Genomic DNA, 14,580 nt, shown 5'->3' with positions numbered 1-14,580 from the left:
TGCTGCTTGAATCAAAGCCCATTGAGTGCAATGACAGGAGTGCCCATTAGAAACACAATAAGTTCAGTAAGAATTCCTGAGTGAGAATTTTATTGATGTTAAAAGTTGTCAAGTCAAAAATCTGTCTCACTTCATCCATTAACTCCAGTAGGTTATCTGTATTAAAGGAAACAGAATTTACACTCTTGACATGTCAAAATTTGTCAGGCTGCAAATCAGCACCTAAGGTGTCTGACTGTATCCAGTCTTAGCTTATGTCAGCCATCAAAATTTATGCTGAATTCATTATGAGCATAGGTTTATAATTTTAATGCTCTCTTGCTGCTTCTATGAAGAAACATATTAAATGTTAAATACAAAATTTAGTGGAAATAAGTAATGAATAAATAATATTAAGAAGCACCCATATATTTGAATCTTAATCGGTTTTAGCACCCACAGATTTTTTTTTTTTAATGTGGCACTGTTTGCAATAGAAGAACAGAAAGAAACAAGGTAACAGGAGTATGAGACAATATACTATCAACATGAATAAATTGAAACTGTACACCTTCAGGAACTACAGTAGCAAGTACAAAGATAAAATAGTATCAGCATTTATTGGCAAATATGCTGCATGTTCAAAATACATCTGCTCAAAATTCATCTCATTGTTCATGAGAAAATGAAAGAGGGAAGAAAAAAAGGAAAGATCTACAATTCCGTCAGTCGTCAGCCTTCAAACCTCATGAGCTTTGCCTTTGTGTCTATTTCTGGGGTGGCTTGGGCTGGGTTGGGTTAGCTGATGGGGTGTTAGATGCAAAAAGAAACCAAATGGCAAGAGACAAGAGTCTCTAAGCCAGCTTTTGTGAAGCCTCTCATAGAACTATAGAATCATAGAGTCATAGAATGTCCTGAGTTGGAAAGGACCCACAAGGATCATCGAGTCCAACTCGTGTCCCTGCACAGGACAACCCCACAGTTCACACCATGTGTCTGAGGACATTGTCCAGTCTCTTCTTGAACACTGTCAGGCTTGGGGCTGTTACACCTCCCTGGGGAGCCTGTTCCAGTGCTCCACCATCCTCTGGGTGAAGAACCTTTTCCTAATGTCCACCCTAAACGTCCCCTGGCTCATCTTCCTGCTGTTCCCTCAAGTTCTGCTGCAGCAGGATTTCCCCAGGGACAAGGTGCAGGACCAAGAGCTTCTCCCCCTGCAGGTAGTAACTTGCAGAAGACTAGGTATCACAGAGAGAAATATCATTTTATTAGGATGATGTACTAAGTGCTCTTTGTAGAAATGAAGTGGAAGTCCTCAGCCAAGGGCTGATCTATGCTAAATCCATTATTTTAAAGGGCCTGGTCCAAATATCGTAATAACCAGTAAAGTTTAGCCCTTCCTGGTAAAACTGAACTTCAGGAAAATGTATCATTTAGAATTTTTTTATCTAAAGATACTAAAGAACTAATTAGGTAAAGAGCTGCAGAGCTAACAAACATTTTGTTCTGGTGTTTGGATGTAGAGCTGTACTTTCTGTTGACTCCTACTTGCATCTCATCTAAGCACTCAGTCTAAAGGTCATTATTAATTTCAAAACTAATTATCATTTTCAAATTGGATTTCTACTGATAAAAAGATAAAACTCAGTGCCTTGGAATAAGCACAAGTTCTCTTACACTTGTGTGAAGGATTCTTCAGGGAACAGCTCTGCTGATTACTGTCATTTTTGGCATGAAATAAAACAGATTATTCCTGCATCCTGCACTAATACGTACCACCTGGAGCAGTTGAGGGTTGAAGCTCTCCGTGACTTATAAAGAATAATTGTCTGGCATGCAAGGAAAACTTGCTATATAGTAAGAAAGTTGAAAATAAAAATATATATTTAGAATTAGGCTTTCCCTGATTTCATCCGATGGTTACAGTCAAATCCTGTATGACAGAATCTGTATTACACTTCTGAATTTAGAAACATAATAAAAATGCACTGTATTTCATATATTTCAATCACAATAATTCTAGTAAAAAGCAAGAATGCTAAAAACTTCAAGGATCCTTTGTACTACATAATCAATCATGCATTTAAAACATTTCAATGTCACATTATTTTTGTCTGACTAGCTACAGGCCTAGGCTTTGATTTCAAGGCTATTATTAAACCTGTCTGGTTCCAGTTTTTAGGAGATCTTCAAAAAATATCTCTTGTTTTTGCAAGTGTGTATCAGAAACAAACCTATGAGAACTTGCAGCCTCCCTCATTCAATCATTTGAACAAATAAATCTCTTTCAATTACATTCCTAAAACTAAAATGATCTTTCAGTATGGCTGCAACCACGTTTACTCTTCGGTGCAGTAATTAAAATCTTAAACATCCTCATATTCTTTTTAATAACCTAATATGTAACTCAGAGTAAATTGAAACCTGCTTTGCTGGACTGGTTTGCTAGTCTAATGGCAATTTTCTTCCTTTCATGGTCTTTGATAATATTTTTTCTCTAGTTAGTACTCATTTTCTTTCACTCGTGTGCCAGATCACTAATTGATTCATAGTAACGGAAAAGTATAAGCAAAATATGCAAGCAACACAAATATTCATAAATACTACTATAAGCCAAACTCTTAAAGCACTGCAAACTGAATTTCAATAAAACCTCAAATATTCTGACTTCACCTCCTACTTAATAATTTAATATATTTTCTTCTGTCCCTGTTCCTGCGCATCTAGGCTAAGGCAGTACAAAGGATACGGGCAGGGGAATAACCCATGCCAGTCTACAGCACTGTCTTCTTGTAGTTTATCAGCCAAGCCCCTTGTGAGGGTGATGCAGACATTAGCCAGAGGACCTCCTTTCTGCTGGTGCTCCAGGTCTGGACAGCACTACCCAAGTCTGCAGCTCCGAAGGAGGCTGCCACCACACTGAGGTCTCAGGGGCATCCCCTGCTATTATGTAGTATAAGGCAGAGCCAAGATTTTAGACATAATTTCTGATTTGTTTATCATAATGAAAATGAGCATTTTCAATCACATATGACTGCTTTAAATATATTCTGCACAGGGCTAGTCACTAAGTTCTAGAATAATATTTTGCCATGTATTTCATTATCCACTTACATACCATTTCAACAACCTCACTCAACTCAAGCATTTTCAGGACATTCCTTAAGTACCTGGGTGGTGGCCAGATCGTTGAACAGCCCCTAACATCCCATCAAGAGCACAGAGGTTCGGAGCAAGTCTGATCCGATTGTTACTTTTGTTAACTTGACTCAGAGCAGCTCCTCGAGGCTCCAGCTAACACTGCTCATCACTGCACAGGGCCACACCACCTTTTCTATTTTGAGCTCTTCAAGATGGTCTAAGAAATGGTGAGGGGGAAGCGACTTGCTCAAGGTCAGTGGCACAGCAGGATCTCCAGCCCACAGTCTGCTGAACTCTCTGACATTTACAGCACTCACCAAGCGCCCCGGCACACAGATCACTGTTGTCTCCTCCTCTTCTGATCCCTGCCAACTAATCCTCGGGTACTGCAGAAACTCCAGCTACAACCACGAGCTACTTAGGAGTTTCTTTTACCTTTCCTGATGCCCTGATTATTATACTGTCTCAGTCCTCAGCAGGGTCAGATTGGGAAGGGCACATGACAGCTGATAGACATGAAAAGGCAGATGGGAATATCTTTTAGGAAGGGCTGGGTTCTCATTTATTTATATGTATATAGGAACAAAATTCAAAACATTAACAAAAAATAAACAAAACAAAACAAAATAAAATAAAATAAAATAAATTTAAAAGGCTGAAAAATACATATAAATAATTAATACCCTCTGGATTAGATCAGTACATTTTAGGTGAGTAATAAATACATCTGCTTTCTTTACACTGCTCCTTTATCCAATTGCACAGTAAGTTTCACTACAGTGAGAAATAAAGAGGCCTGCATATACAATTTCCCTAATAAGAAACCCTAAGGGTATCCACGTAATAAAAGAAAACAGTGATTTTGTCTGCTCAGGTTCATCACTGATCTGCATGAATGAGATTGAACTGTGGCTTCTTCATTATAAATCTCCATTAGTTCATGTTGCCTACACTACCTGTCTGTATTTCTACTATAAACTACATTCAATTTCCTTCCTCGTGCGATCTATTTAATGTTTTATTTAGTAATTTCGATACCTGCCTCAGAAGCAATCTCCCTCTCATGTTGTTTATTTGCAACATAAATAGAAGACTGAGTTCCAAGCCCTTGTATCTCAAAATTTGAGAAAAAGCAAAGATGTACCTGTATTTTCATCTGATCCCAGCTCTACCATAGGCCAAAATAAAGCTCAGGTCACTGAAGTTGGAAGCTACTTGCAGCAGGCCCAGGGGGTTTTTTTTGGTTTTTTTTTGTTTTGTTTTTTTTTGTTTGTTTGTTTGTTTGTTTTTTAATTTTATTTTATTTTATTTTATTTCTTCAGCCTATACTGGCAACCATTGCAGGAAAAAGGACCCAGGCCCTCTTCTGTCATGCCTTTTTGATTCCTTTTCATTAATCTAGAGAACTAACTTGTGTCAAATTAGGACAAGTTACAGTATGACAAGAATCATTTTGCCAGCCTTCCCAGGCAAGACAACATCATACCAGAAGACCAACATAGTTTCTTCCCTGCAACTTTCCTGACCAAAGCTGCATGGAATTTACAGATTTAATGGCACTGACCTCTGTCATGGCAGACTATGACATCACTGATATTTATTAGTACAGAACAGAAGACATGACCTACTAAATCATCAGTCTCCCGGCTACTGCCTGAGTGGAGTTTCTGCCCATCGTTCTAAAAAAAGATGAAGCCCTGACATTCAATGAGAAGTATAAAATGTACATCGCATCTCAGAAGAAGCACTGCTAAATGACTTAGACACATGTGATCCCTTTTTCCTTCCCATTATAAACAAAATTGCCTCAAATGAGAAGCTTGAGGCATGATCTCATTCCATAAAGCCCACTTAAACTTGAAAAATAATTGAATGATAGTGCATTCCTGCTGCAGGCCCTCTCTGCTAGGCTAAATGACACCTAATGGGAAAGCTATTATCAGCTTATAGCAAAACACTTTTCTGTGTGTTATCTTGACTTGCTTGGCATCTTTCTGACACGTGGAATACAATGCCACTTTTCACTGTTTCAGTTGGTGAAGTTTCTCCTCTAGAGAAAATGAAAAGTTTTGTATATGAGAAGTTCTAATTTGGTGGCTCAACTAATATATTTATATAGGAACATGTAGAAAGTATGGTATACATTTAGGCAGATATATATTAGAAAAACACATGCCAAAATGAGATATACAGTAGTTTCCATTTCCGTGAAAAAAGTACTAAGAAAGATACTCCTAAGAGTATACTTGTTTTCTGTGTATCTGCTGTGCCTGTAGCGACATACAGAAATGGAGGACCAGCATCAGCAAACTCATTCAGAAGCAGAGTTGTCTGAATCCCTGTATCTTTTCCAGACACACCTACAGGATGAAGCTGGCCCTCTGCTGTGACATTGCCTGCAATCATTGGTAAGGAGCGCAGCAGGGACTGAACTCCCTTTTCCCACTTCCCTACATTAGTTAGAAAACCTTCACAAGAGTAGCCCTGAACTACTTTTGCAATCACAGACTAGTAGACTTGAAGGCACCAGGCCCACAACTCACTTTATGGATTTAGGAGAAAACATTATGTACAGGGACTCACAAAGAGGGAAGTACACAACATGCTTGTCTTGCCTCTCCACCACTTTTAGAGCTACTTTGCACGGATGATTAGACCATATCTCAAACTAAGAAACAAAGGGAGAATATGGCTCTGAAATATCTGATACTGCAGGTTTAACTTGCTTGCTCTGTGCTTTGATTAAGATGCTGTTTTGTAAGCTAATAAAATCACCACAAGCAAATCATGGTCTCCTGTTTTTTCTTCACTTTCATAGAAACTACCAGTAACTTTCATTACCCCACGTATACAGATGCATGTGGATAATATTACCTAGAATTACACTGGCTTTAGTGTAAGACCAGTACAGTCATTTTGCTAAGCCTTGCGTACCCAGCATAAGGAGCGATCATAAACTTATCATTAAAAAATCTTTCAATCATTATATCCTGGACTGATATCCAATGAAAAATTAATAGTAATGTTCATGTCAATAAACTAACACTTGAAGTTTTGAGTTCTAATTACTTCTAATGATACCAATGACATTTCACAATTTCTCTTAGTCCCATTGCATTCATCAGGCTACCATAAAAGATAGAACTGGCATTCATATAATGGAACCCAAGAAAGACACAACAGCATTGACAGCACAAAGGCATTAAGGTACTTGTCCTCTACTATTCAATATCATGACAGTGTTAAGCCTATATTGTCAACTCCAACTTTATATGTTTCACTTTAATTGTTAACGATGATGCCTTTCTTCCCAAGGCATTTTATCAATGATTACTACTTACTGTTAGATTTCACATTGATGGTTTGCTTCTTGAATAAAATAAAAATTTCTATTCCTTGTCGATCTTTTATTCTCTTCTTGTTTCAAAATTTGCACAGGTTTCATTTGTCCTAGCCCTCCGAAAATAAATAGCTTGCAGTATAAAATAGCCAGGAAAGGCATATGAAACAAAATAATCTTTCTCAATTAACTAACCAAAATGCATAAATGTAATTTAACTCACATAGTAGAATTCTTTTTACTTGCTTCATTTATATTTTAAAAGATTACTTTATTCTATGAAGGACAGCTTAAAGTAAGTATGACAAATACAAACTGTAAGGTGCACAAATATGTCTGGTAATAACTGCACGAAATAGGTTACCTGCTTGTTACAAGTGCACATTAAACACTTCAATAATTTAAGTGAACGGATGTCTTACACTCATCACTGCACTCTGTAATTTTAAAGGAGGACCATCTGTCAAAATCTCAATAGCAAAACATGACATTAAATACAAGATGTCAAAACCATGCCTTCAATTACACTCATACAACTCTAGATGAGCCGGTATATAAAATTTAACGCATTTAAAAATTAAAACCAAACTTCACCTTTAACATTCTTTCCAAATCCCATAGAGGCAGGAACTGCACTGTCTGCTTGTATTTTGCTATTTGTTTTCTCTTTCATTACTTCATCATCGCTTGAAACATCATCAGAGTTCATCTTCTTTTTCTTTTTCTTTTTTTTATGTCGAGGAGGGAGCTTTTTCGGAAAGGTAAACATTGGAAATATCACAAGGAGCATTGCAATGGCACAAAGAAGAAATCCACTCCACCTAATGTCAGGAGACAGGAACAGAAATGAATGCCAATGCATTACACAAAATAAAAACATCATGATTATTACAGGCTGTAATAGCTAGAAAGATATATTTGCAAAACATGGAACATTGACATTAAAATATTGGAGTGGGCGAGTGCCTTCACTGCACTAAGCCCATTAATTAGAAGATGTTTCTGTTGGCTTGTCTACTGATAACAGTATTTATCCAGAACCCATCAAATAATATGAAACAGTGTCAGCTTTGAGTTCCCGTAAATTTTCACTTCTGGTAATTATTCAGTACTGAGTCTTGAGAAGTAAATACTCACTTTTACTTTGCCTTTCTTGGAAAATTCCCAGTAAAGCAATACAGTATTCCTCTGGAGAACATGAAAAACTTATCCATGGCGTGAGAAGATAAAATGTTGAGATGGATACATCAAGGCTAAATCTGTCCTGCTTTCCAGTACCTACGTAGGACTCCCCTGACTCACACAGAATTACTTGGGATCTACCTATGGAAGAGGCAGTGGATGATGGGATGCCAGAAAAGTGCCATTCAGACTGCAGGTACACAGACTGCAGGTACCCTGAGGCCAAGAGGCTTAACGAACTTTACAACAGCAACAACTGGGCAAAAGGGCTGTACTAGAAAGTGCTCTAGAGTTAACTTTCTGCAGTCAGAAGGCTGATAGTAGAGTATCAGATAACATTACCTCTCCTCTAAGTTCATCCTGCAATGAAAGACTACAGGGTAATATGGATAAAATCACACAGATGCTTCCATAAAGAAGGACGACCTCAGAATCCACTCGCAAACTCCCTCCCATGTACTGGAAGAGCAACTGTCACCATATACTAATCTAATTGTACTGGGTTTACGTGGCAAGGTTTTTTTCTTATTATCCTACTCTGTTATTTATTGGCAGTAAATTAAATTAATTTCCTTAAGTCAAGTCTGTTTGCCCAGTGGTAACCAGTGAGTGTTCTCCATGTCCTTATCTCAACCCACAAGCTTTTCATCATATTTTCTCCCCCTGTCCTGCTGAGGAGGAGGAGTGAGAGAGCGGCTGGGTGGGCACCTGGCAACCACCTGAAGTCAATCCATCATGCTAATCTATACCAGTGTCTGGTATTTTCAGTGAAGTCAGTCACATTACTGCAACATCAAACCATAATAATAAGAATTTTTTTACATTTTTTTTTAAATCCTTTACACTCAAAAATAGAAGCTACAACAGGAGGCTACTAATTATATATTTATTCAAACTTTAGACATTTAGAAGTATTGAGTAGACAGGATTATTTGCACAAGAAACAAAAACATTTGGCCTCATATTTGTAATGCAAAGATATTGCAAATTGCATTTTTAAAGACATTCATATGCATGTTAATGGCTTGTGTGGTAAATGGTTATGTAAAGGCAGACACCAAACAAACGGCCACATGTAACACCATTTTCCTTAGAAAGATGATGTGAGAAGCTTTTGAGAGGCAAATGTAAGTGACTGAAAGTTTTGACTAGTTTTGATATTATGTAAACAGAAAATCCTCCATTCATTTTAGCTGATAACATACAAGGATTAGAAACCAGACTTTTAGAAGGATTAGTCAGCACTATCAGACAGGGAATAAATCAGCAGACTGTATAAAAATGTAGCAACATCCCTTTCAGGATCTCAAAGGCAGAACCTGAAAAGGCATTGATCAAAGAAACGATCTGTGGTAATAATATGGAGAAATCTGAAACCACCCACTCAGTGGGAAACAGCAAACGAGACAGGGCCTGAGATGTAGCTCGAGATAAAATTCAAATCCAAAGGGACTATTATGGCAGCATACCGAATGCTGGAGATGTCACAAATGCAGCACTGGATGCAATTATCTGCACCATCTACACTTCACATCTTCCTGGAGAAATGTCAAAGAATTGGAAAATAGACAAAAAACGATGTAAAAAATAACAAGAACACCTACAATGGGAAATGAGAGGTCAGAACAGGATCTGTATTAATTAAAAAGCCCTTGATTTTCTGTATTCTAAAGTCAAAGAAAATATGCAGGAGAATACCTCAAAGGCATCTGCACAAGCCCCAGGACCTCAAATAAAAGCAATTAAAGCTAAGGAAGGACCAGACAGTGCTGGAGGAATTCCTTTAAACTTCTTGTGTGGAATGCCGATGAAAGATTATATGGGAAGATCCAAGCATTAAACAGATGCATAACTAGGCAAACACTCAGAAAAGTGTCAGCAAAAGAAAATTTGATTCAAAGCACCTGACAGACCACCGAGGGCTACTCCACAACTAATGAGATCCCTATATAGCACATTAACAGTTTTCAAAGACAACAACATGATGGATGTTTTTAAACAGATATTCCTACAGTTATCACAATTGAATAAAAAGCAGTTTGAAATATTTGATGGGCTGGCATAGACAGCTGGCCTGTAACATAGCCCAGAGCATCTACAGAAAGCCCAGATGTGCAAAACCTAGGAGTGTAAACCCAAGTTCTATGAAACTCATGGAAGAATCAGATCAGAAATAACCCTCAGAAGTAACCACTTACTTTGTTTATTAAGTTTCACAAGATAAACCAAGTTACCTGTCCTGCTTGTATGCAATTTAGCTTTTAGAAAGCAACAGCTTAAATAAAAAATAGGCTTTACTGCAATTTTGGTTGCCATATATCATAGCTGCTGTACTCACTATTTTTTCCGTAATCATTACCTCCTTTAATAATGGAGTTTTTTCACAGGCTCCCTATGATAAGTGATGTTAGAAACCTTACAGCTGTAATAAAGGAAAGGTGGGAATCAAAGACTAATTCACTTCAAAGGAGACAAGGCTGAGAAATCTCAAATACGACTGCCCATTAACTTATCGCAACTGTACCCTACTTTTAAAAAATGTACCAGCTGAAGTAAGTGCTAGACTACTCTTATATTTCAAATTGTTAGATACATAAATAAAAATAAACTTGGCTACTCTGCACTTCCCTGCAAGGAGAAAATGTCACAGTCCCAGAAAATATCATTTAGTGGAATGGAAGCCTACACTTCCAGAGCTTTCTGCAACCGGGCAGTCAGTGAGCAGCAAGGGACAAAGGATCAGTCTTTGCACCTTGTAATGAGTAGGCAAAGCTTCAGAAAGAGAAAAGAGAATAAGGCACAGATGCTATGAACACCAGTGAACCTTTATGACAGGTCACCACAGATTGTGAAACAAATTATCAGAGATTTGATAGCAAGGGATGCTTTCTAGAAATCAAAAAGAGGAAAAAATGAGAGCACCAAAAATGAAAAAGTAATGCAAGGACCTGAAACACCCTTCAGGGGAAACCAGTCACTACAGATTTAATCAACATGATGGAAAAAGGAAACTGAATGACTTTTACTTTTCTATGCTGGCTAGAATATGATTCGCCTGCTGAGATTCTTTGACAACTGATTCCCTGCCCTTGTTTCAGTCATCACTTCTGCTGATATCCCTGTGCAAAACTGAAATCACCAAGATACTTTGATCAGGTGACATTAAACACTGGAGAAACATAAAAAACACTTAGCAATTTGACAAAAAAAACCCCTTCCAAATGCCCAGACTAAGCTGTTTTCCTTATTTTGCTTACAAGGCCTGGTACAGTAAATGTTTTCAAAGTCTGCCCACAGAAACAGTCATAAGAGATGACTTCTCACAACTCTTGCCATAGAGCTCAGTGGTTACAGCATTCCTGTCAGTGATCCATCCTTAGCAGTGGGTATCCATCCCTGCCACTCACACTTTTGAGGGAGCGTAGTTAAACTTGTAACTCATGAGCAATGACAGGAATTTGTTTGCCTGATCTCTCTTACACATTTGACTATGACAACATGGCATGTATATCAACACTACCTTTAAACGAGCAGCAGTGGCCATCCGTCTGCTGCAGCACTGAGCTTGGTGCAAACAGCCCAAGAAGCAGCCAACTAATGTGTCCATGCTGCTTTGGTTATTTTACCTTCACTGGAGCTGTTCAAGTTAAAACTCACACAGATATGTCCACACTACAAGACAGCTACACCAACATGCATGAAAGTCAAAAGAAAAGCTTATCCTACATTCATATAGCCTCACTGATTTCAATTAACAAATATATTTAAGGGTCTGTTCACAATTTCTGTTGAAAAGTACTGATTGGATACTGACTACCAGTTCTGACACGTCCTTAAAAAAACATGAAACATGAGAGTTATATGAAGAATGTATAATATTTTGCTTTGATTCCAAATCTTTTATGCAGGAATAGTCCAAGTACACTGCAGCACATTCACATGACAAACCCCCTCTTTGAAATAAGCCAGTACACACATGAGAGCAGAGTCATTAACCCCAAGGTCACAGGTTAACTGAGCACTCAGGTTTGCCTTTCTCTTGCTGAAAATTCGGCTAGACTGTCCTGTGTAGCAATGTTCTTGGATTAAGACAAATAAAGCCACGATAAATCTCCAAAGGTTTAAGAACACTCCAAAGAGAGAATTTTTCACGTCAAACTGTCAGGAGAGACCACTGCAGGATAAACAGAAACAGATATGGTCCGACTGCCATGGGGCAGTGAAAAACACTAATCCAGTGCATGAGAACTGACACTGCACCCTGCACCTACAAACTAGAGCTCTCCTCCCAGGATAATGAATTTAAGTATTTTCTGGGCTTGCATGAATATTTCAAGGCAGATTTGTGAATTATCCAAGGAACAGCCAATTAAAGCATCCTCAAGATGTGCCTCCTCAAAGAGGTATTTTCAAAAGAGGCCACATATCAAAGGCTACCCAAAGACATTAGCTTAACTTATGGCTGGTACCTCTCAGACCTGCTGGAAAGTCTGCTCTTTACTACAGAATAATGTGACGGTTTACGTCATCTGCTGCCTAAACACAAGCCATAACCCTGAGAAACAGGACTGGAAAGGCCATGTTCTCACCCCATCCTATCTCCTTCTCCTAGGCCAGGGTAAACAAAGTCTACCATTTCTCATCTCTCAGCAGAACGCAGCACTTCTCACTGCTTGCTTTGGAAAACCGAAGAAGCGATTAATCCGCCTTTCAGCAGGAAGAGCTCAGCCCTGGGTGGCAGTGATCCTTGATGGTCCCCTGCAACACAGCCATTCTGTCATGCCAGCCCTGTGCTGAGCGTTTTCCGTCAGCATCCACAGCAGTCAGAGAGAGTTCCGGAGCAGCCAAAACCAGGAGGTTTCCATGCCTGCGTGCCCCTGCACTTCTGTGGAAGCATTTCCTCTCTGTCAGAGGCTGCTGTGTAGCAATCAACTCCTCTTCCTTGGTGTCCTCCTATAACCTTAAACTAGCCCTCAAGGGACACGATTGCCTAATCTGTCTCAATTCCCTACCAACAATTTAGAGAGTAGTTTTGAAAAATGGTTGACCCTTACCAGTTTCCAATGAATCGGGGATCACTCTGGTCAATATAAACAGTTGTCCTTGGATCAACATAGAAACCAATAAGAAGTCCTCCCAGTAAGTATCCAGCTGCAGGACCAAGTGCTCCCATTACGTACATGATGGCTGAGAAAATAAAAAGTCAGAGTCATACATTAATAAAAAGTTTCATTAGTTATTTGCACATAGAATTCAAAAGTAAAAGATGCCTCTTAAAGCAGGGAGTTTCAAGCCCCAAAACCTTCAAAACCATTTTTTGCAACCTTTAAAGGCAGCAACTTCTGCATAAGTAACATATTGATAGGAAAATTACTGCTTGCTTTATGTTTTCAGTCAAATCACAGATGGAAGTATATACTATGGTGGTATTCTGGATGGAAGCTGTACTTGACTTTGCCAGTTTTTTTCATATTTCATATTTCATGTTTTTCAAACACTTCCTTTTAATCAAAACAAAATTAAATACATAAATAGAAAAAAAAAATAATAATGGTAAGAAAACAGAAAAGCAAAGGGTAAAATGTGTAAGACACCAAACTGCAACACTGCAGCTTAGCTACCCTCAGACTAATACTGGATTTAAAAGAACCATCAAAGTTTAGAAATCTAATATTCTTATTTTAGAGATTGACAGAATTACATTTTTATCTGTGTAGCCATGGACCATACATACTGTATTTCCTGTGAGACTTCTGCCTTGTTCAGAACATTTTATCTTTTAAATTTCATAATTTAAAAAGTGATTAAAAGTTTCTTGTGTGCAACCATACCAGCACATATTCTACATCATCATCACAGTCTCTACATCTGATGACAGCAAAGCTCTTATCACTTGGAATAACAGAGTAAAAGGTATCAACAGAAGGCTCCTATCTGCTGTGTCTTCTACAAGATACTCTTCAGAGTACACCCTTTAGTCCTCGTCCTTCAGCCATTTGCACCAGGTCATGTTGGGAAGCATCACAGCTCCCACTTGACTTGCATGCCAGTGCTGCCAAGAGCAAGGGAGATAGAGGCAAGGAAAGACTACACCTCAGTGTGGGACCAAGATGCAGCTGGACCTGGGACCCAGGAAACCCCTCTGCATCTTCCAGTAGAGGGATAGTTGTGAGACATCAGCAGGAGCAGATGAAGACATCTGGTCTGTTTCCTGACAAGAAATGACTGCTAAGATTTAGGAATCCTGGTCTCATTTCCAGGTTTGAAAATGTGGATAATTTAAAGGCTTCCATTTGACTTGCCTTTAAATCTCGCCAATTCTACTCCTTTTCTATTTCTGCAAATACCAAATCAATTTTTGAACTAAGCCAAGGTCAGTTAAGAACCTTAAATTCAAACACCTTTTACAAGATCCATACAATCTTGTCCACACCATCAAGACCATAACCATCTTCCAAAATTTGTTCTCTTATTCCCCAGCTCCATCTCTTTCCTTCTTCAATGTATCCTGCAGTACTCAACTCTTCTAAGATGCTTTTGTCCTGCCTCCCATTCCATCTGGCTGTAAGCATGAGAGGCAGGAGGGGTGGGAAGGGATGGTCTCTGCTGTCCACTCCTATGTCTGGTACCACCAAAACCCAAGCTCCAGCAGTACAACAATTGCTCAGCTGCTGCAGACCCACTATGTAGCACACAGGAAAACAACTGATTCTCTAACTCCCTGAAAACACCATCTTCACCGCAAAACCTCTATCTTCACATGTTTTTTGTGGACCAGTCACTCTGTGGCTGTATGCAGAGCCCATTGTGTTTGGTTCCACTCTGCATCCTAGACTGCAGCAGCTGAGGAAGCATAACCGTACTGTTAGAGCTTAGGCTTCTGCATTATCAGTGTAGTAAATTATATCCCATGGATCAAATAAGCAAAAAGAAATCAC

At 38.7% G+C, this 14,580-nt stretch overlaps 1 protein-coding gene across 1 annotated transcript in view; it reads right to left on the bottom strand.

Annotated features, from left to right (window-relative positions):
* SLCO5A1 (solute carrier organic anion transporter family member 5A1) overlaps window positions 1-14,580 on the bottom strand; it is a gene marked incomplete at both ends in the record, with an annotated part of 69,053 nt that overhangs the window by 23,151 nt on the left and 31,322 nt on the right. Inside the window, 2 exons of the mRNA XM_080339959.1 lie at window positions 7,055-7,281; window positions 12,697-12,829. Coding sequence (XP_080196085.1) covers window positions 7,055-7,281; window positions 12,697-12,829 — 360 coding nt within the window. The remainder of the gene's footprint in view (window positions 1-7,054; window positions 7,282-12,696; window positions 12,830-14,580) is intronic.

This window comes from Nesoenas mayeri, assembly GCF_963082525.1.
Source record: "Nesoenas mayeri genome assembly, chromosome: 2".
NCBI lineage: Eukaryota > Metazoa > Chordata > Aves > Columbiformes > Columbidae > Nesoenas > Nesoenas mayeri.
This window is presented reverse-complemented; position numbering and strand designations above follow the sequence as displayed.